The 21,712-nt window shown below is 33.0% G+C and overlaps 4 protein-coding genes across 11 annotated transcripts; all 4 read right to left on the bottom strand.

Moving 5' to 3' along the window:
• Positions 1–904: 904 nt before the first annotated feature.
• Positions 905–2,299, bottom strand: LOC112538883 (uncharacterized). The gene has a single exon (XM_089268724.1). The coding sequence runs from the start codon at positions 2,297–2,299 to the stop codon at positions 905–907; it is 1,395 nt and encodes a 464-aa protein (XP_089124850.1).
• Positions 2,300–2,872: 573 nt separating this feature from the next.
• Positions 2,873–8,453, bottom strand: LOC149093115 (uncharacterized). Of its 2 annotated transcripts, none has more exons than XM_089269392.1 (16): positions 7,949–8,453; positions 7,788–7,867; positions 7,562–7,727; positions 7,265–7,404; positions 7,119–7,203; positions 6,895–7,055; positions 6,461–6,592; positions 6,167–6,400; positions 5,928–6,029; positions 5,612–5,683; positions 5,381–5,540; positions 5,029–5,211; positions 4,849–4,969; positions 4,556–4,776; positions 3,955–4,488; positions 2,873–3,902 (listed from the first exon to the last, which is right to left on the bottom strand). In XM_089269392.1, the coding sequence occupies exons 1-16, from the start codon at positions 8,037–8,039 to the stop codon at positions 3,070–3,072; spliced, it is 3,315 nt and encodes a 1,104-aa protein (XP_089125518.1). In that variant the 5' UTR covers positions 8,040–8,453; the 3' UTR covers positions 2,873–3,069. The 2 variants fall into 2 exon arrangements, with proteins under 2 accessions (XP_089125518.1, XP_089125519.1); XM_089269393.1 differs by having other exon boundaries at positions 2,873–3,881; positions 7,949–8,451.
• A 1,214-nt stretch (positions 8,454–9,667) lies between these two features.
• Positions 9,668–14,030, bottom strand: LOC107369026 (uncharacterized). Of its 7 annotated transcripts, XR_016199945.1 has the most exons (15): positions 13,741–14,028; positions 13,524–13,680; positions 13,295–13,434; positions 13,148–13,235; positions 12,954–13,087; positions 12,534–12,665; positions 12,240–12,476; positions 11,990–12,100; positions 11,785–11,856; positions 11,559–11,707; positions 11,144–11,326; positions 10,938–11,048; positions 10,647–10,867; positions 10,046–10,580; positions 9,668–9,981 (listed from the first exon to the last, which is right to left on the bottom strand). XR_016199945.1 is itself a non-coding variant. In XM_089269397.1 (10 exons), exons 1-10 carry the CDS (start codon positions 13,915–13,917, stop codon positions 11,690–11,692), a joined length of 1,266 nt encoding a protein of 421 aa, XP_089125523.1. In that variant the 5' UTR covers positions 13,918–14,028; the 3' UTR covers positions 11,407–11,689. The 7 variants fall into 7 exon arrangements, 1 of the variants encoding a protein (XP_089125523.1); XR_016199948.1 differs by lacking the exon at positions 11,559–11,707 and having other exon boundaries at positions 13,557–13,680; positions 13,741–14,030; XR_016199947.1 differs by lacking the exon at positions 11,559–11,707 and having other exon boundaries at positions 12,240–12,513; positions 12,598–12,665; positions 13,741–14,030.
• A 956-nt stretch (positions 14,031–14,986) lies between these two features.
• Positions 14,987–20,667, bottom strand: LOC107370593 (uncharacterized). Its single transcript, XM_015938566.2, has 16 exons — positions 20,514–20,667; positions 20,358–20,437; positions 20,143–20,299; positions 19,932–20,071; positions 19,779–19,872; positions 19,559–19,716; positions 19,252–19,383; positions 18,955–19,191; positions 18,476–18,586; positions 17,783–17,854; positions 17,552–17,711; positions 16,883–17,065; positions 16,682–16,802; positions 16,389–16,609; positions 15,753–16,289; positions 14,987–15,689 (listed from the first exon to the last, which is right to left on the bottom strand). The coding sequence occupies exons 1-16, from the start codon at positions 20,584–20,586 to the stop codon at positions 15,196–15,198; spliced, it is 2,970 nt and encodes a 989-aa protein (XP_015794052.2). The 5' UTR covers positions 20,587–20,667; the 3' UTR covers positions 14,987–15,195.
• Positions 20,668–21,712: the final 1,045 nt, after the last annotated feature.

Raw genomic sequence — 21,712 nt, forward strand, 5'->3', positions numbered from 1 at the left:
AATGTAAATAACTCGAGCTAGGTTCATCCTAGAGTGTCACAACTTACCCAGTAATACTTTTTGTCTTCAAAAAGAATGTTATGACCTCAGCTTGACCTCTAACATAAGCAGCACCGATTTCCGAAAAATGACCTTGAATGACCTTGCCCTTGAAACATAAAAATGAATTTCGCCCAAACTCACAATATTCGATTCCCAGTAGCATGTCTGGTTGCAAAGTAGTGGGCGCTCAACATCTTACTAAGTAGCTGAATAGTCCTGTACATTAATCTTTGATATGAACCCTTAACATCTCATTGTTTATTACTTTCCTGCTTATACAGATAGCTCTGATGCAAAAAATGATTTGATACAATTAAGATAATTAGAAGTCGATCCAACTGGGAGATTTGTTATTGGTTACGGTTCATAAACACCTGGTAAGCGTTCAAGCTCACAACTATCTTCATCAGGAAAGTGTAGAAATTTGGCCTCATCGCTTCAGTCTTACTTTTTCTCTGGTGGAAATTCAAATAATCTAAATGAGTCGATTAATGTTATCAAGACCAGTAATTCATCATCAACATCATCTTCATCTAAATCATCTGAAATATTGAATAGTAATGTAAACAAAAATTTACATCGGGAATTGAATCTAGCAGCTAAAGAAATTGGAGCCTTTTATTGATGGAGTCTCTTTGTGAACTTAAAGGAAGGCTCATTTGTATACATAAAAACTTAATTATGGACCAGTTTTCATTAACATTAATTGAGATTTATAAAAGTTTTGTATTTATATCCTTAATTTGATTCGTATTTTTGATTATTTGAATATTCAAACCTTTTTTCGTTATTTCATCTGATGCTGAATCCAATGAGTACGCATGAATTAAACAAGCGATTGAGAAGTGCGCATAAAAATCGCTTACGAACTTAAATGAATGCAAAATTTTACTTTATCGATGAATTCAAGCGCGGACAAATTACCATCGGTGTAATCTTTAGTTAGGTTGATTATTTTGGCATTGATTTCTTTATATTTACGATTCTGCGTGGGACGAATGCCATGAGAACTAATAAGAATTTGCACTTCATAGTTATTTTGATGTTTGATCAAATTTTCGAAAAACTGGTAAATATTTGCGTGATTCCGACCGAGCGATTTATTGAAAGCGGCATGCCAGCCTTCTACGTCGTTGTTGGTCCTAGGTTCAGCATCATTAAAATGATTCCCGACTTCTTTACCAAATCTAGCATTATTTTGCAAATAAACTTTCTCGAAATAGTCCAAAAATTGACCCATAGCAGCATCGTTAGGCGCTTGTGACTTGATTAATGAATATGTTGAGTCGATATCCCCAATATCAAGAAACGGAAGCGCTGCAATTCTTTTGACTGTATTTGCGACTCCATCATCGTTGTCCTTGTACCGTGTTACCAGGCCGTTCTTGCCGACATTCCTCCAAAGGCTTTGACTGAAGTGAAACAGGCAGCACTTTAGTTCACAATAAGGGAAGATCATATCAACAGCTTTGATAGTTGCTATTTCAAAGTCAGTTGTAAACTTCGTTGGTTGCCAAATCAATCCAATGTTCGAACAAGGATCTTGAACAAGTCGAAAAAGTCGAATATATGTATTCATTGAGCTATCAGGTAATAACGCATAAACAACCGGAATCATACTTTCGTTTTTCATTACATGAAGTGTATACAAAGAGTTGAACAGAAGCGGAACACTTTTGAAAGTTCCGTCAGCGTAAACGTGATTCGCGTCACAAAGATGCCGAAGAAAAGTATCGGTTGCGAATATTAAAATCTTGTCCTCACTGCCATCCGAAGCTCTGAAAAACTTTTCAGTCGAACTTGACTGATAATTGTTAGGCACTGTCACGTCCGACAATGTTTTGGGTAAACTTGGATAACGAGAAGCTCGTTCTCTGGATATAGTTTTTTTCAATTGCACAAAACTTTTAAGGCCAGAAGCAATTTCATCTCGATTCAGAGGTAGCGTCGATAAAACATGATTCGTGGCCTCATTGTATGTTGTTTTAATGTTACAATAGTTTTGTTGTTCAGCCAAAAGTTTGGCTGCATTCTTTTGCTCAATTGCAATTAATTTTACTGAATCAGGTTCATGACTATGTTCAGATTTTGATGTTATTGTGTCACAAAATAAATTAACTTTGCCTTTGCAATCCGCTCGAACACACGTCCAATACGACTTTTCATCTTGAAGTTTAGTCCGACGATGAATATAATTGTCGAGCACTAAAAGTTTAGCACCTTTGTTTAAATTCACAAAGCGAAAATTATCAGACATAATTGAATTGCAATGAAAAGATAACAATGAAAAAGCATAAACGTGAAAAAGCGACGAAAAACGAATGGCCAATGGCCATAAAAGGAGTTTTTATTTAGCAAATGCATTTAAATATCAATAGAAAACCGATTAAAAATGAAGAGCTTAAAATTTCAAGTTAAACTTCTTTTCGCTTTATTGACCTTCTCTGTTTTGACCCTCTCTCTTTTGAGCTTCTCTATTTTGCTTTCTCTGTTTTGACCCTTTACCGTTTTGAATCACATTTATTGATTGAAACCTTGATTTAGCTCAACATGGAGCTCGTGTACGAGGCTTGCTTCGTTAATGAAATAATTATTCATTGATGAAAAACTTACAGAAATGTAATGCTTTAATAGAAGTGTAAATTAGGCAATTTTTTATACTTTTTAGAGAAACGTTGTCTTTGAATGCAACCTATTTTGGTTCACTTTCATCTATTATTATCTAATACAATTATTGAGCAAAAAATATTATATCTTTATATTTTCATATACAAGCTGAGAAGCTCATCTAAATACGAAAATTCTAGGTCACTCAGGTTTTGTAAATTTTATATCGTAATACAAAGGTTTTATTATTATATTTATCTCATATTACAACTGCGATGAAACTATTGACTGAATTTCTTGCATAAAAGAAAAGATTGGAATGATACATTAACAATAGAGAGTGATTTCAGAAAACTAATAGAACTGGAGTGAAGTTCTTGAACCATTGGATTAACATTAAGTTCGGTGTGAGATCAACAATTAAAAGTCAGACATATTTATCTTAGTAGTTCCAGGTTGTTCATTAACTTGTTTTGTCCAAGTTAAACTCTCATTTAACTGTGCGAAAACTCGTTTGGGTTTGATTTTTTCGTAGACACATGGAGCTGAGAATACTAATAAAGAAACAATGACCAGAAACATCATGATTATGCCAAAAGCACTTGATCCATTTGTTCCTTTGATTAATTTCATTTCACTTGATTCTTCATTAGTTTTGCGGCTGGGCCGAGTTATCAATTCGTAATTTGAACAATGAGCTTCTTCAGTGCTATTTGTATCAGGACTTTTAACTGAATATCTAGTCAATGAACATGAACTTTCAATTTGATTGACATTTCTAGGACAATAGTTGAACGATATACATCCAAAATCTCCATGAGAGATTACATAACACAATGAAGCACATTGGTCTAGATTCAAGTTCATCTCAGTGTGAATCACTTCGGATACTATTTTATTGCCAGTATACCTGTACTCATGAGATACTTGAACTTCATTTGATTTTTTATAGTTTTTGAAAAACGGAAAAGATGCCAATGAGTAATTTGAACAATGCCCTCCTTCAGTGATATTTGTATTAGAATTTTTCACCGAATATTTAGTCAATGAACATGAACTTTCCATACGATCGATATTTTTAGGACAATAGTTGAACGATTTACATCCATTGTCACCATAAGACAATCCATGACACAATAAAGCACATTGGCCTAGTTCTAAGTTCATCTCAGTATGGATCACTTCAGGAACTATTTCATTTCCAGTACTCCTGAACCCATGAGATACTTTGGCTAATATTGAAAAAAGAAGATCTCATGAGATTCGTTTTTTATCTGAAATCGAATAATATTTAAATATACTTACGATAATATATGACACATTCTTCGTCATACGCAGTACTTTCGTCAGTATAAAAGCCATTGAAGCTACAAAAGTATCCACATTGTTGGAATGATATACAATCTCTAGAACTCAAACACTTCTGGGCACAAGAAGTTGCACTTAGACTGCTTTCAAGTGATATTTGGGTTTTAAACTTCCTTTTAAGAACTTTCGAGTAATATCTCAAAGCATTTACTGTGAAGATAGAGCATTTTGAATCCGTTTCTATGTTTGCTGTATCCGTGAAATTACTCTCTCTTAAGGCGCTTACTCTACAGTCAACTGAATGCGAATCAGAGCAGAAAGAAAAAGAATTACACTCAAGTTTCTCTGAGTTTTGGCATACTCTGAGGCATTCAGCAAAGGTGGAGACTTCAGGTACAACTAGAGTGGTTTTGTCATCTTTTTTTAGCTTCGAATTGCCCGCAATTGTATAAAATGAATTAATATCCGACACTTTATCATCCTTTTCGAATTCGGGCACTTTAACTATATCTATAAGTTTATAAGAAACAGCTGTGGAAAATGTTGCAAAAGAAAATTCAGCCTCAGAAATTAAAATCATGACAGAATAGATGCTTACATTTGTGTGAGTCAGGATCTTTCATTGAAAATGTTCTGAATTTATCCTTCAAAAAGGATTTTTGAAGATCATCAAGCTCTAGTTCATGGCTTATGTGAAAGTACTTCTCCAATGGCAAGATGTAGACGTCGCACGATTCTCCATTTTTGGCATCTTCCTTGAAATCCTCAAATTTTCTCAAATAACCACAGAAGGAATCTGAAGATCTCCAGATGCCAACACTGATTGAAAATAAGAAAACGGCCATTATTAGTACAATCGAAAAAATTCATACAAACTCGCAATTAACCCACGAAAAAAGTCCGCGAACATGACCTAATTGATCCAAGCATTCACGTTCATTATTTGCAAAGAGAGTTCTAGCCACATCGAATGTTTCGTTACTGACAATCATTTTTTCTGGCTTCATAAGATCTGTAAAAAAATATTCGTCAATGTTTATTCGATTGAATTCCAAGTTAATATCAATTTACCATCAAAATTGGGTTTATCAAGAAATGTGACTCTCATTGAGATGTGAGAGTCGGTAGAGCGATATTGAATATCATCGACTCTCAGTGGAGAGATTGGTTTATACAATAGCATTGCATCGATGAACTCTTCCTTGAATTGGACCAAACGTCTGTTAGCTAATTTTATGCAATCAGTATTAAGTGCTTGAAATAAAATTCACGAATTAATAATCCATTCATTATTTTGTATGCATACAATGAACAATATATTGCATGAAAGTTAATTCAACGCTGGCTTTCAGAATCAATTAGCTTATACTTATGTTTAACCCTTGACTTGAGACATAAAGTGAACATCAATATCAATACATACCTTCACATACTATTTTAAAGTTAAGGGTTACTTTTCTCTCGTTTAGCAAGTATTTACAATCCTTAAGCATAAAACTATCATATAATTCGTGTTCAGTTTCAACCGTTTTCACGTTAACATATTCTCTTTCGATCCTTTTAGCCAAAACGTAACTTCGTTGCTAATGGAGATACAAATGGAAATGATTTTCATGATAACAAGAAGATATCAAGAATTGAAATGAATACTCACCGATGAGTCTAAGTTATAGATGGAAATCATTGTTTGCAAAAGTCTATAACCATTAAATATCGTACTGTCGGGCTTTAAAGGGTCAAATATCAAAGTAATATTAATCTCAAGTTATGAACAGAGAACAAAAATGATTGTCAAGAATTTAAAATAAATGTAAATGAATGGAAAAGATTTTCCTTTAAATTTTACCGATATTGCTCAGTACATTATACATGTAATTGTTTTCCTTCACTAAATACATTCCCTCGATTGCTCCATAACTATACTGTTGAATTGTTGGACTTTTATGGTTGGATTCAAGTATCAAACTTACCGATTCAATGAAATATTGAGTAACGACAAATTTATCCACTTTATTTCCTTCAAAATCAACATTAAATTGAACCGATTCCCATACATCAGGGAATTCAGATGTCTAAAGAAGTTCAATGAAAAAAATGAATCCAAGTTTTCATCAGAACAAGTTTTTAAGAATTGAAAAAATAGATTGAAGATAAATTTGCATCCACTTAACTCAACTCTAACTTTGACGCAATTCGTGAAATAACTTACGGAAAAGTCCTTTCCAATATAATTGAAGTCGCCATCGACAAAGAAAAGATTCTCTAGCTTAAAGTAACCTTTTGCATCGCGTCCAGGGGAGTTCTTGTCTCCTATTGTCATCTGGCAACGTCCATCTTTGAGAGTAAAGATAATTCCAAGTCCATTATCGTAAATGACATCTGTTTTTACACCGGATAAAGGTGTTTCAATGCTCATCAAAAGGCTCTTTCCGGATGCCGTGATCTGTAAGCGTAATTCAATGTGATGAGAAACAGAAAGTAATTGAAACTAATCGAAACTAGCCTCACTGTTTGTATAGGTTGATCCTTGAATCGTTTCGTACATGATGAAGTTTACATACTTGGTCAATAACTTGGGAATCGATTTCCTTTCAGATTTACTTAAATAATTCGGACAACCAATTCCAAATGAAGGCTAAACAAGAATTAAATCAGTGTGAGTTATAATAAGATCCCAATCAATCAAACTTTTGTGTTTCGTGAACGAGAAAGATCAAGAGCATTGGAAAACAATTCAACGAAAATAATTTTTGTTCATAAAAAACAGTGAACATTTAAAATTATAACAAATATGAATAAAGATACTTGAAAGCAGTAAATTTGAGCTGTCATCTTTACATGCTTGGCCCACGTTAAATTTTGAATTCCAGCTTATATGTTTCAGCACTTCGCTGGACTAAAAGTCAAATTTCAACAATAAAATCTTGAATTTCTTACGTAAAATGTATCCTCTGGCTCATACAATTCAATTGTTTCAAACTTATTTTTTTCAATAGCTAAAGTTAGCTTATTAACTCCAGGTGGATATGAAGCTGTCTCATAGCCATCGAATTTAATCCAAATTGGATTTTTAACTCCATGATGAGTGTCAAATTTATCTGATCCATGGATGAGAATAAGAAATTGGTGACTTATTGAATTCATTATAAATTTAGACTAACCTGTGTAATAAAGAGTGATTGCCAATGTTTCATTGACAGTAGTCGTTACACGTTTCAAATTGGATCCTTTCTGCGTAGCTTCACTCTATTGTCAAAATAAAGTTAATGTCAACTTTCATATACAGTATAATTTGCCGCGAACTTACCCAAACAGTTGATTGTCCAGCAAGTCGGTATATAATTGAAGGTCCCATTAGGAGTATTAGATCACTGAGAGGTTTATTAGTTCCAAATAGATTCGCATTTTGAGTCATTTTACTGTGATTGTATAATGAACAATCATTACCTTTCATGTAAAAAGAAATGTTAAATATGTTTTCGTTAATCGAATAGCGCTTAGTTTTTTTCTATCCTTATGTACAATAAATTAGGAACAGTTTTGAGACAAAGAAACCATTCAACATCATAAATGCATTTGAATCAACAATTAAACAGATTCTTACCATGAATAACTAGTCTCTCCTTGCTGTCATTGCCAGATCTATCAAACTGATAATGAATATCGTACGAATCCTTATCATTTGATTCCCTATCATTTGAAACTACAATTTTACCCGTGATGGCTGATTCATAAGCTAATGCCAATTCTTTCACTGAATATGTTTCAGGCTGAAAACGAAAGTAGAAATAAAATACATTCGAATAAAATTTGTTAATTTTTCTACTCACGTAAGCATATAGCTTAGCAGTTACGTCCAACACTCCATCCGAAATCATTAACGGTAGATCCAGCAACTCTGTGACTTCAGCTACCAATTTCATTGAACACAATTAGGTGAGAAAAAGATTCCATTAATTTTAATTCACAAGCAAATAATTCTGTTACTTACCTTTCACCATAGTTGATATTGTAAGGAAAATAATAGAAAGTCTTACATTTGCATTTAGCATTTTGTTGATTTTAAATTGTATCAATGACATTACAATTTATGATATTTATAAGCACTTGGGTTTAAAAGTGAGTTAAAAATGTAACATGCTTTACATTGAGCAAGTAAAGGGGATTGGGGTCATTTTGAGCAACCAATTTTGAGCAAACCTTTTTCGAGCAAAGCATCTTAAGGGCAAAAGGGGTTTAAGCAAACATCTTTGTAATTTAAAATTCATCTCAAATCAATTCAATTCATTTCTTTCCTTTCAATAAATCTATCTAACAAAATGAACCAAGAAATTAAGTTTATCAAATCTACTCGTGGTGTTGATTTATTAGTTTTGCACAATTACGTTCAATATATTTTAATATTTTACCAATATTTTCCCAGACCGAACGCAATGTAAAATGTTTGCTCAAAAAATATCGCTCAAATCAGCTTTGCTCAACTGCGAGTTGCTCAAAATTGGTTGCTCAAATTAACCTCTACGAGTAAAGGGTATTGAGGATAAAACATTAAGTACAAGAAGAGAGACCTCTTAATACAAAACCATTAACATCTCATTGTTTATTACTTTTCTGCTTATGCAGATGGCTCTGATTTAAAAATGATTTGATACAATTAAGATAATTATCGCCAATATCTAACAATTATCAAAAGCGTTAACTTTTTTTTTAAGTTTCAATTAATGAATGAGTCGGAATCGAATGCTCATATTGTAAATGATCAAGAAATTCCTTATATTATATGCCATTGTATAATTCACCGATTGGCCTAAAATGATGATTGCATGTTTTACCAGCTGGAAATATCTAAGCTCAAAGTTTTAAGGCTATGGTCAAAATCTAGAGCGGTGCCGATGAATTGGAAAGAGTGTTCGGTTATTGATGTGTAGTAGCAATAGGTTTCATAATTGAACCAAATGCGCTCGAAAGTTGCAACTTTAGACGCGATTTTCTTGATATTGAATTGAGTTTTAATATTGAATGAATTGGATTGCCAGGATTGAATCCTATGATCGATTCTGGTTTGATTTCTACTAACCAACCGATTCAATGTAACTTCAAAAATGCAATAAATCTTCAAGCTTCAAACCTAGTACCTATGATAAGTGTTCCATAACAATAAAAGATGTATGATTAGAATCGACTTATTGTTCACAAATGCTGGTGACCACCAAGAATTCCGTACATAAAGTGAAAACCGGTGTAACTCTCAACTAATGTAACCATCTGTTTAAAACAGCAATTATCAATATAATAATTTTGAAACCGATACAAATGAATATTTTTGTGTTGTTTAGTTTTTTATCATCAATCTCATAGTACAACTGCGATGTAACTATTGACTGAATTTTACAAATTGTAGATGAGGATTAGAAGAATATAATAAGAATGGATGAATTCAGGAAACTCAGAGTTCGCGGTGAATATTCTTGGACCATTTGGATTCGCATGGAGTTCGATATAAGATCAACAATTAAAAGTCTGACATATTTAAATTAGTGGTTCCAGGTTTCTCAGTAACTTGTTTTGTCCAAATGAAGCGCTCATTCACCTGTGCAACAAAACGTCTGGGTTTGATTTTTTCGTAGACACATGGAGCTGAGAATAATAATAAAGAAACAATGACCAGAAACATCATGATTATACCAAAAGCATTCGATTCACTCGTTCCTTTGATTAATTTAATTTCACTTTATTCTTCATTGTTTTTGTCATTCGACTGAGTTATAAATTCGTATTTAAAACAGTAACCTCCTTCAGTGATATTTGTGTCAGAAATTTTAACCGAGTATTTAGTGAATGAACATGAGCTTTCCATTTGATTGATATTTCTAGGACAATAGTTGAACGATTTACATCCAGTGTCACCATCAGTCCATCCATGACACAATGAAGCACATTGGTCTAGATTCAAGTTCATCTCAGTGTGAATCACTTCAGATACTATTTTATTGCCAGTATTCCTGTACTCATGAGATACTTTGGCTAATATTGAAAAAAAGAAGAGCTCATGGGATGTCTAAAAGAAATCATATTAAAGAATACTTACGATAATATATGGCACAATCTTCGTCATACTCAGTGCTTGAGTCGGTATAAAAGCTATTGAAGCTACACGAGTATCCACAGTATTGGAATGATATACAATCATCAGACCTCAAACACATTTGTGCACAAGAATTGGCACTTTGCCTGATTGCAGTTGATATTTGCTTTTTGAATTTTCTGTTAGGAAGTTTTGAGTAAAATCGTAATGCATTCATTAAAAAGATAGAGCATTTTGAATCCGTTTCTTTGTTTGCTGCATCCGTAACATTATTCTCTATCAAGGCGCTTATTTTGCAGTCGACGGAATCAGGATCAGAGCAAAAATAAAAAGAGCTTCAGTTGAGTACGTTAGAATTTTGACAAAATCTGAGGCATCCAGTAAACGTTGCGATTCCAGGCACAACTAGAGTGGTTTTTTTTATCTTTTTTTAACTTCGAGTTTTCATTAATTCTGTGATATAAAGGGATATTAGAATCTTTACCGGCCTTTGCGAATTCAGTCACTTCAACAGTATCTATAATTCTATAAGAAACAGCTATGGAAGACGTTGAAAAGAAAATTAAGACTCACAAATTAAATTCATAACAGAACAAATGCTTACAATCATGTGATTCAGGATCTTTCATTGAAAATATTCTGAATTTATCCTTCAAAAAGGATTTTTGAAGATCATCAAGCTCTAGTTCATGGCTTATGTGCAAGTAACCCTTCAATGGCAAGATGTAGACGTCGCACGATTCTCCATTCTTGGCATCTTCCTTTAAATACTCAAATTTTCTCAAATAACCACAGAAGGAATCTGAAGATCTCCAGATGGCAACACTAATTGAGCAAAAAGAGCAAAGTCATATTATTCTAGTTGAAAAATCATACAGACTTGCAATCAACCCACGCAAAAAGTCCGCGAGCATGACCTAATTGATGCAAACATTCACGTTCATCACTTGCAGAGAAAGTTCGAATGTTTCGTTACTGACAAGCATTTTTTTTGGCTTCATAAGAGCTGTAAAAAAATGCAAAATATACGTCAATGTTTATTCGATTCCAAGTCAATATTAATTTCCAATAATATGGAAGTCCAAGTTAACATCAATTTACCATCGGAATTGGGTTTATCAAGAAATGTGACATTCATTTCGATTTGAGAGTCGGAAGAGCGATATTGAATATCATCGACCCTCAATGGAGAGATTGTGTTATACAATAGCATTGCATCGATGAACTCTTCCTTGAATTGGTCCAAACATCTGTTTGCTAATTTTATACAATCAGTATTGCGTACTGGAAATAAAATTAGTCATTAATAATCTATTCATTATTTTGTATGCATGCAAAATAAACAATCAATCAATATCAACACATTCAAGCGTTAATAAGCCAATCTATATTCATAAACAATGAACTATATTACATGGAAGCAAATACAATTCTTGCTTTCAGAGTTAATTAGCTTATGCTTTTGTCCAACATTTGATTTGAGAGACACACAGTGAATGTCAATATCAATACATACGGAAACATCCTATTTTAAAGTTTAGGGTTACTTTTCTGTCGTTTAGCAAGTATTTACAATCATCAAAATAATCATATAATTCGTATTTAGTTTCAACAGATTGCAAGTACACATAGCTTCTTCTGATCCTTTTAGCCAAAATTTTTTTTCTAATAAAGAGAAGAATGAAAATGATTTTGATGATCACAAGAAGATATTATTGATAAGAATGGAAAAGAACACTTACCGATGAGTCTGAGTTATAGATGGAAATCATTGTTTGCAAAAGTTTATAACCATTGAATATCGTACTGTTCGGCTTTAAAGGGTCAAATATCAAAGTAATATTGATTCCAAGGTATGGATAGAAAAAGGAAAATGATCAAAATAAATTCATAACTATTTTGTTGCATTTTTAGACTTTTATGGCTCAATTCAAATATCACACCTACCGATTCAACAAAAAATTGAGTAACGACAAATTTATCTACTTTATTTCCTTCGAAATTAACATTAAATTGCACTGATTCCCATGCATCAACAAGAAACTTAAATTGGTTTACCTAAAGTTAAATTAAAAAAATGAATCCAAGTTTTCATCAGAATCAGTTTTAGAATAATAAACGAATTGAAAAAATAGATTGAAGATTGATTGGCATCCAATTTACTCAACTCTTACTTTAGCGCTATTCGTGTACTTACGAAGTAGTCCTTTCTCAGATAGTTGAAGTCGCCATCGAGAAAGAAAAGATTCTCTAGCTTAAAGCCACCGTTTGCATCGATTCCAGGGGATTTATTGTTTCCCATTGTCATCTGGCAACGTCCACCTTCTTCGAGAGTAAGAACTATTCCATGTATATTATCGTAAATGACTTCTGTTTTTACACCAGTTAAGTTTGTTTTAAGCCTCACCAAAATGCTCTGCATAGATGCCGTAATCTGTAAGCGTAATTCAATTGGATGATAAACACCAAAACTAAACTAATAGAAACTAACTTCACTGAATGATCGGTTATTAGTTGAGCCCTCGATCTGCTCATACATGGTGAAGTTTACATACTTGGCCAATAACTTGGGAATCGATCTCCATTCCGATAAGTAATTCGGACAACCAATTCCAAGTGAAGGCTAAACAAGAAGCAAGTCAGTGTGAGTTATAATAAGATCACAATCAGTCGGACTTTTGTGTTTCGCGAACAAGAAAGGTTCAGATCATTGGAAAATAATACTTAAGCATACAATAAATTTGTTTACATGAACATTTAAAATTGAATGAAGTTACTTGAAACATAAACCTAAAAAGGTTGTCTTCTTGCATGTATGTTTCAACTAATACACTAAATTCGAGCTAATGATATGTTTCAGTCATTTGAATGACTGAAAGTCGAATGCCAAGATGAATCTTGAATTTCTTACTTGAGTTTTGTACTTTAAATCAGAAATTTGAATTGGAGTGGAAGACTTGTGCAGGTAAATATCCATGAATAACTGCTCTCCATGTGATTCTGAAAATCGGTCATAGCCATTGAATTCAATTCGGACTTCTTTAGCTGGTTCATGAATGAGAATAAGAAATTGGTGAATTTTTGATGGCTTAAATATGGACTTACCTTCGAAATCAAGAGTGCTTATAAATGTTGAATACGAGACAACAGTCGGTACAAGTTTCCAACCCAATCCATGATGCGTCGATTCACTCTATTTCAAAATAAAGTTAATGTCAAGTTTCATTAACAGAATAATTGTTATCAACTTACCAAAACAGTATATTGTCCATCAATTCGGTATATAATTGAAGGTCCCATCAGCATTATTAAATCTCTGCGAGGTTTATTATCTCCAAATAGATTCGCATTTTGAGTCATTTCACTGTGAGTGAATAATTTGCAATCTTTATCTTTAATTATGAAAGAAATGAAATATATTTTTGTTCACCGAATTTCACTTTTTTTCTTAACATATGTCCTCAATTAAGAAGACTCTTACCATGAATAACCAATCTCTCCTTACTGTCCTTACCGGATCTATCAAACTGATAATGAATATCATAGCCATCCTCATTATTCCAGACTTGAATTTTGCCTGTGATGGCTGATTCTGAAACTAATATCATTTCTCTCACTGAAAAAGTTCTTTGTTCGGACTAAAAACGAAAGTAGAAATAAAAATATTTCGAATAAAAGTTGTGGATTGTTGCACTCACGGAATTGTAGAAACTAGCATCGATGAGCCACGCTCCATCCGACACCTTTAACGGTAGATCCAGCAACTTTGTGTCTTCAGTTATTATTACCAGTCCTGTTATTAGAGTTGATATTGTAAGGAAAATAAGAGAAAGTCTTACAAGCATTTTGTTGATTTTAAATTGTATCAATAACATTACAATTTATGATATTTATCAGCACTTGGGTTTAACATTGAATTACAAATGTAACATGCTTTACATTGAGCAAGTAAAGGGTATTGAGGATAAAACATTAAGTACAAGAAGAGAGACCTCGCAATACAAAACCCTTAACATCTCATTGTTTATTGCTTTTCTGCTTAGGCAGATGGCTCTGATTTAAAAATGATTTGATACAATTAAATCAATTATCGCCAATATCTAACAATTATCAAAAATTTATTATTTAAAATCTTCAATTGGCCTTGATTTTGCTCATTACCAGTCGATCACATCAAAGCATCGCTTTCATCATCACTACCATCTGTATCAGCACTTTCAGTTTCAATCACCGGCTTTCAGCAGTACATTCGAAGACGCCAGTACTCGAGTGGTCAACATATATGTAGCTTCGCAATTTTTCCTTCATTTCGGTATCGCTTTCTATGAGGGAAAAATTCGGACCGAAAAAATCTTGACAACTTGATTTAATAATCCAAAAAATTTTAATTTAATCCAATTCAAAAAGATAATATAAAAGATGCATCACGAAATGGGCAATTCAGAACAGAATTGTTGTCAAATTCAATATAGCTGTTTTAGAGAATTTAAATTTAACTAATTTTGATATTGGCTTTCAACGTTAAAGATTTACCAGGATTGGATTTAATCATCGATTCGGGTTTGATTAATCCTGACCGATACCATCAATAAAATATCGTTGTTTAGGTACCATGAAACTTCAAAAATGCAATAAATCTTCAAGCTTCAAACCTAGTACATGATTGAAGGGCGTTTTATTAACCATGAACCAGATCATTAAGATGGCATGAAATTCGACAAATAATAAGGTACAATGAGGTATTTCATGACAATTAAAGATGTTGATATGGTTGAAATTGACTCATTTGTACACAAATCCTGGTGATCATCAGGATTGCCTAGAATCTCAAATGTAACAACTTGTGTTAACTCTCAACTGATGTTACTACATTTTGAAACTCTTCAACCATCTGTTTGATCACAATCATCAATGAAATAATTTTGAAACTCAAACAAATGAATATCCTGTTTTTTAAGTTTTTTATTATTCATCTCATATTACAACTGCGATGCAAATATTGACTGAATTTTTTAAATTAAAGATGAGATTAGAAAGATATATTAATAATGGATGAATTGAGGAAACTCATAGAGTTCGCAGTGAATATTGATGGACCACTTGGATTCTCATAGAGTTAGGTGTAAGATCAACAATTAAAATCCAGACATATTTCAATTATTAGTTCCAGGTTGCTCATCAACTTGTTTTGTCCAAGTGAAACTCTCATTCACCTGTGCGACATCACGTTTGCTTTTGATTTTTTCATAAACAAATGGAGCTGAGAATCCTAATAAAGAACCGACAACCAGAAACATCATGATTATACCAAAAGCACTTGATCCGCTCGTTCCTTTGATGACTTGGGTTTCACTTGATTCTTCATTGGTTTTGCCATTCGACGAAGTTAACAATTCGTAATTAAAACAGTAACCTCCTTCAGTGATATTTGTATCAGAACTTTTAACTGAATATTTAGTCAATGAACATGAGCTTTCCATTTGATTGATATTTCTGGGACAATAGTTGAAAGATTTACATCCAGTGTCACCATCAGTCCATCCATGACACAATGAAGCACATTGGTCTAGATTCAAGTTCATCTCAGTGTGGACCACTTCGGATACTATTTTATTACCAGTATTCCTGTACTCATGAGATACTTTGGCTAATATTGAAAAAAAGAAGAGCTCATGAGATTTCTAAAAGAAATCAATTTAAGAATACTTACGATAATATATGGCACAATCTTCGTCATACTCAGTGCTTGAGTCAGTATAAAAGCTATTGAAACTACACGAATATCCACAGTCTTGGAATGATATACAATCATCAGAGTGCAAACACTCCTGTGCACAAGAAGTAGCACTTTGCCTGATTGCAGTTGATATTTGCTTTTTGAACTTGCGGTTAGGAGCTTTTGAGTAAAATCTTAAAGGATTCATTGCGAAGATTTGACATTTTGTGTCACGCTCTTTAGATGATGGCGAGCCCGTGAAATTACTCTCTCTTAAGGCGCTTACTCTACAGTCAACGGAACTCGAATCAGAGCAGAAAGAAAAATAATTGCACTCAAGTTCCTCTGAGTTTTGACAGACTCTGAGGCAGTCAGCAAAGGTTGAGACTCCAGGTACAACTAGAGTGGTTTTGTCATCTTTTTTTAGCTTCGAATTGCCAGCAATTGTATAAAATGAATTAATATCCGACACTTTATCATGCTTTTCAAATTCAGTCACATTAACAATATCTAAAATTTTATAAGAAAAAGCTGTGGAAAAATGATAAGAAAGAATATGATATGAATATTGAATGATATGAAAGAAAATTAAGACTCGGAAATTAAATTCATGTAAGAATAAATGCTTACAACGCTGTGATTCAGGATCTTTCATAGAAAATGTTCTGAATTTGTCCCCCAAAAAGGATTTCTGAAGATCATCAAGTGCTAGTTCATGGCTTATGTGATAGTAATTCTTCAATGGAAAGATGTAGACTTTGCAAGATACTCCATTCTTGGTATCTTCTTTGAAATCCTCAAATTTTTTCAGATAACCACAGAAGGAATCTGAAGATCTCCAGATGCCAACACTGATTGAAAAAAAGAGTAAAGTCATTATTCGTATGAGCAACTCAATTCACACAGACTTGCAATTAACTCACGCAAAGAATCCATAAACATGGCCTAATTGGTCCAAGCATTCACGTTGACTACTTGCAGAGCGAGTTCTAGCCACATCGAATGTTTCGCTACTGACAAGCATGGTTTCAGGAATTATAATACCTGTAAATAATGCGAAATATTAATCAATGCGTCAATAATCTGTATGATTGAAGTCCAAGTGAATATGAATATCAACTTACCATCGAAATTAGGTTTATCAAGAAATGTGACATCGAATTCGATTTCAGATTCGGTAGAGCGATATTGAATATCATCGACCCTCAGTGGAGAGATTGGTTCATACAATACCATTTCATTTTTGAACTCTTCCCTAAACTGGTACATTCGTCTGTCAGCTAACTTTATACAATCTGTGTTACGTGCTGGAAATAAAATTCAGGAATTAATAATCCATTGATTATTTTTTATATGCATAAACAATGAACTATGTATAACATGGAAGAGAATTGATCAGTGGCTTTCAGATTCACTAACAATCATCACTTGATTCAAGAGAACAGTAGCATCCAAAAAACTGATAGGTATTTCAATGAAAGGAATTATGAATAAATAATAGTAATAAATATAAGACTTTAAATATGTCAAAGAACAATAATCATGTTTGTCACCTAGCGATTAAAGCATTTTAAGATGTAAATATTGTCCGTTCAATATTTTATTGGCCATTTAACGCAAGTGACGCTTTATCAGTTAGCCAACTAGAAATTTAAGATTTTTTCAGAGTAAAAATCGAAAAAATTCAATATTATTTCGACCTTTTATGATCAATTTGTCAGTTTTTTTGAACGCTATAAAGTGAATTGAAGTGAATGAGTGAATAAAATTCTAAAGTGAATATCGATACATACATTCACATCCTAATTTAAAGTTGAGTGTTGCTTTTCTGTCACTTATCAAGTCTTTACAATCCTTAAGCGTAAAATAATCATATAACTCGTATTCAAATTCAACTGTTTGCAAGTCCATGTAGTCTCTTTTGATCCTTTTAGCCAAAACATAACTTTTTTTCTGATAAAGACAAAAATGGAAATGATTTTGAGGATCACAAGAAAACAATAAGAATGGAAATGAATACTTACCGATGAGTCTGATTCATAGATGGAAATCATTGTTCTTACAAGTGAATAACCATTAAATATCGCACTGTTTGGCTTTAAAGGGACAAATATTAAAATAATTATTCATTCCAAGTGATAAATGAAGTGAACAAAGTAAGTTAAGAATAAAGAACAAGGGAAAAAGCGTTTTTTGAAAGCTTGATTATCGATTCACGCACACATTGCTTTTATTTCGTTAAATACAACGAGCCCTGGTCTGAACATTTGCAGTTGTATCATTAATAAAATGGTCAAAACTTCAACTTAGCAAAATTACATGTATTTTCTAACACGAGAATTTCTTTTATTAGCCATAGAGGATAGAGGCTTCCGTGGTATGGAAACGCAAGCAAAATGTTTATGACTGATGAAAGAATTATCTTTGCAAAAAAATAATTCTGGTCAACTTTGAAAATCATTACATTTTATCAATGCTAAGTCAATAGGAAACAACACAACAACAACTTAAGAGAATATCTCAAGAACGCATCACATTCATCATCAGATAAAGCCCGATTAAAAGCAGTTGAGTGTACAACATGTGAGTGCACTAATTTTCGACTTTGTCAACATGATAACAAAAGTGGAATGATTCATCTAAAATCTCAGAATTATTTCTAACTGTTTGCATGAAATTGCTGGACTTTTATGGTTAAATTCAAGTATCAAACTTACCGATTCAACGAAATATTGAGTAACGACAAATTTATCCACTTTATTTCCTTCAAAATTAGCATTGAATTGAACTGATTCCCACGCTTCAACAGGAAATTCGAATTGATCTCCCTGAATAAATTAAGTGAAAAAAGTAATCAAAGTTTTAATTAGAATTAGCTTACAAGGGAAGGTTCCCAAACGCTACACCAGTTTTCAATTTTTTTGACCTCAAAATATTCTAATGGGTTAGATATGAACCTCTGTCAAGCCTTTCGTTTCGCAAATGCTCCGTTTAAAAGTTACACCGTGTCAAAGTTGTTTTTCCATAAGGTGTTTTGTGCTTAATGCAAGTAATGTGGATCTGTGGTATAATGATAAACTGGTGTAGCGTTACCTTCCCTCGTTAGTTTACTAAAAGAATTGAAGAAAAGATTGAAAGCAAATTGGCATCCACACAACTCAACTCTAACATTTTCATAATTCGTGAAATTACTTACGAAGTAGCCCTTTCCAATATAATTGAAGTTGCCATCGACTAAGAGAAGATTCTCTAGCTTGAAGTAACCTTTTGCATTGCGTCCAGGGGAGTTCTTGTCTCCGATCTTCATCTGGCAATGTCCACCTTTTTCGAGAGTAAGGATTATTCCAAGTCCATTATCGTAAATGACTTCTGTTTCTACACCGAGTAAAGAAGTTTTAAGTCTCATCAAAAGGTTCTTTCCAGAGGCCGTAACCTGTAAGCGTAATTAAATTGGATGAGAAACAGAAAGCAATTAAAGCTAATCGAAACTAACCTCACTGTATGTTCGAGTATGGGTTGAGCCTTGGATCTCCTCATACATGGTGAAGCGTATGTACTTAGTCACCAATACGGGCATTGTTTTCTTTTCAGATAAGTAATGTGGACAACCGATTCCAGGCGAAAGCTAAACAAGAATTAAGCCAGTGTCAGTTACAATAAAATGCCAAGCAATTAAACTTTTGTAAATTATGGTTAGCAAGAAATATCCAGCAAATTGGAAAATAATTATTAAACATAATTTTGCTTTATCAAGAATAAATATAAACTCAGTTTGAGTGGAATGCGAATGAATTTCTTACTTGAACTTTATACTTTGAAGCATCGAATTGAGCTGGATTGAACTGTTTCAGGTAAATATCTAGAAATAACTTCTCTCCAGGTGGATAAGAAGATGGCTCATAGCCATTGAATTCAATGCGAGTTGGATGTTTAACTCCATAAGAAGTGTCATATTTATCTGGTTCATGAATGAGAACAAGAGTTGATGACTTTTTGAATGCAGAAAAAATTTGGACTCACCTTTGTAATAAATACTGATTGCTAATGTTTTATGGACTGTAGTCGTTGCACCTTTCATATTGAATCCTCTAATTTCTTTCTGCGTAGCTTCACTCTATTGTCAAATAAGTTTATGTCAGGTTTCATATACAGTATAATTTGCGGCTAACTTACCCAAACAGTTGATTGTCCAGCGAGTCGGTTTATAATTGAAGGTCCCATTAGGAGTATTAGATCTCTGAGAGGTTTATTAGTTCCAAATAGATTCGCATTTTGTGTCATTTTACTGTGAGTGTATAATGTGCAATCGTTGCCTTTAATGATGAAAGAAATTAAATATATTTTCGTTTATCGAGTTTCACTTAATTTTTCACCAGATTCTTACCTTGAATAACTAATCTCTCCTTACTGTCCTTACCAGTTCTATCAAACTGATAATGAATATCGTACGAATCCTTATCATTTGAGACTACAATTTTGCCTGTGATGGCTGATTCCGAAGCTGAGATCAATTCTTTTATTGAATACTTTTCCTTTCCAGACTGAAGATGAAATAAGAGATAAAAATGATTTCGAATAGAATTTGATTGTTTTACTTACGGAAGCATATAGATTAGCATGGATGACTAACTCTCCATTGAGTATCGTTAACGGTAGATCCAGCAACTCTGTGACTTGAGCTGTCAATTTCATTTTAAATAATGTGTAACAGAAAAAGGTTAGGTTAGGTTTTATTGATGGATGAATAATACTCACCTGTTGTCGTCGTTGCAATTACAATGAAAATAAAAGAAAGTTCTAACAGCATATCGAAACTTTTAAAATGCATTTATGCTTGTTTTAAGTACTCAGACTCTAACAAAATAAATTATGAATGTAACACATTTTACATTTGACAAATAAATAACAAACAAAATTACCGTAAATATTTATAAAAAGAAATAACGCCTTCGAAGGGAAACTTGTGGCTATAAGATTTGAAATTATCAATGAGTGAATTCTGAGATAATAGAGTAAATAGAATGGTTACAATTGATACAATTTTTATCCAAGTGCGAAGAATATGAACCAACAGATTCAATAGTTTTCCATGACAATTTTTTATCTTATAATGTGTTTCGCGATGATAAAATCTGAATGTTTTATACTAATAAAAAAAGTATGGTCGAGTGCCTAAAATTGTCATCCGATCTGGTCATCCGATTGTTGGATCAGTTAATGTAACCAACGAAATTCAATAAAAAATAAACTTTGATTAGCAAATGATAGTGTAAAGCGGGAAAGAGTTATAAATCATGAAAACGGTGATGATGAGTTGGGCAAATATGAAGAAGAATATGAGGGAATGACCAACTAAAGATAGAAATCTTTTGAAATGAATTGAAGATGCACTGTGAATTGATGTACTTCCACGACAATTCATTTTATTATCAGAATTAAACCAAAATAAATTTATGTTTTCAATGATTAGCTCGACTTAACCGTCCAATTCACTTTCTGTCTTTTTATTACATCGATGACCTATTTTAGGTCTGGGCTACGTTATCGCACGACTCTTCCCTTCCCTTTACCATATAAATTTGCTTGCTTATATACTTGCTTTGTGCACTGAACATTAAATATCTTAGACTTTCAACTCTGTACTGACAACAGTAATTCCAAGAATAGATAAAATTTCATATTCTTGCGATTTAACACTGATAGACGATAACATAGATATTACACTGCCAAAATCCTAGCTATGCAACGAATACAAAGAATTACTCTGTCACAAATATCATCCCGAAATAACGGGAAGGGAATGGGTGCGCAACGGTAGAGTTAACACTGAGTTGAACCCACTTACTACAACCTCTTCCAAAGCAAGCCTACTGAGGTGAATAAGTTGTTTGTCAATAAGGCTTAATCATGATGGAATGGGCTGTATTCCTCCAAGAAATGAATTGTGGGAAATA

The sequence above is a fragment of the Tetranychus urticae genome, chromosome 3 (assembly GCF_039701765.1).
Source record: "Tetranychus urticae isolate SD_2017Ah chromosome 3, NJAU_TeUrti_SD_1.0, whole genome shotgun sequence".
Lineage (NCBI taxonomy): Eukaryota > Metazoa > Arthropoda > Arachnida > Trombidiformes > Tetranychidae > Tetranychus > Tetranychus urticae.

Excerpts from the sequence above, each read along its gene's own strand:
- LOC112538883 (XM_089268724.1), bottom strand. The coding sequence starts at position 2,299 with ATGTCTGATAATTTTCGCTTTGTGAATTTAAACAAAGGTGCTAAACTT.
- LOC149093115 (XM_089269392.1), bottom strand. The coding sequence starts at position 8,039 with ATGTCATTGATACAATTTAAAATCAACAAAATGCTAAATGCAAATGTA. Across the intron at positions 7,728-7,787 it reads CTGCTAAGCTATATGCTTAC|CCTGAAACATATTCAGTGAA; the intron begins GTGAGTAGAAAA and ends TTTCGTTTTCAG. Across the intron at positions 5,541-5,611 it reads TCTATAACTTAGACTCATCG|CAACGAAGTTACGTTTTGGC; the intron begins GTGAGTATTCAT and ends TATCTCCATTAG.
- LOC107369026 (XM_089269397.1), bottom strand. The coding sequence starts at position 13,917 with ATGTTATTGATACAATTTAAAATCAACAAAATGCTTGTAAGACTTTCT. Across the intron at positions 12,477-12,533 it reads ATAACCGATCATTCAGTGAA|ATTACGGCATCTATGCAGAG; the intron begins GTTAGTTTCTAT and ends TTACGCTTACAG. Across the intron at positions 11,857-11,989 it reads CTCAATTTTTTGTTGAATCG|CCGAACAGTACGATATTCAA; the intron begins GTAGGTGTGATA and ends GACCCTTTAAAG.
- LOC107370593 (XM_015938566.2), bottom strand. The coding sequence starts at position 20,586 with ATGCATTTTAAAAGTTTCGATATGCTGTTAGAACTTTCTTTTATTTTC. Across the intron at positions 20,438-20,513 it reads AATTGCAACGACGACAACAG|CTCAAGTCACAGAGTTGCTG; the intron begins GTGAGTATTATT and ends TGAAATTGACAG. Across the intron at positions 19,384-19,558 it reads CTTCAAAGTATAAAGTTCAA|CTTTCGCCTGGAATCGGTTG; the intron begins GTAAGAAATTCA and ends ATTCTTGTTTAG.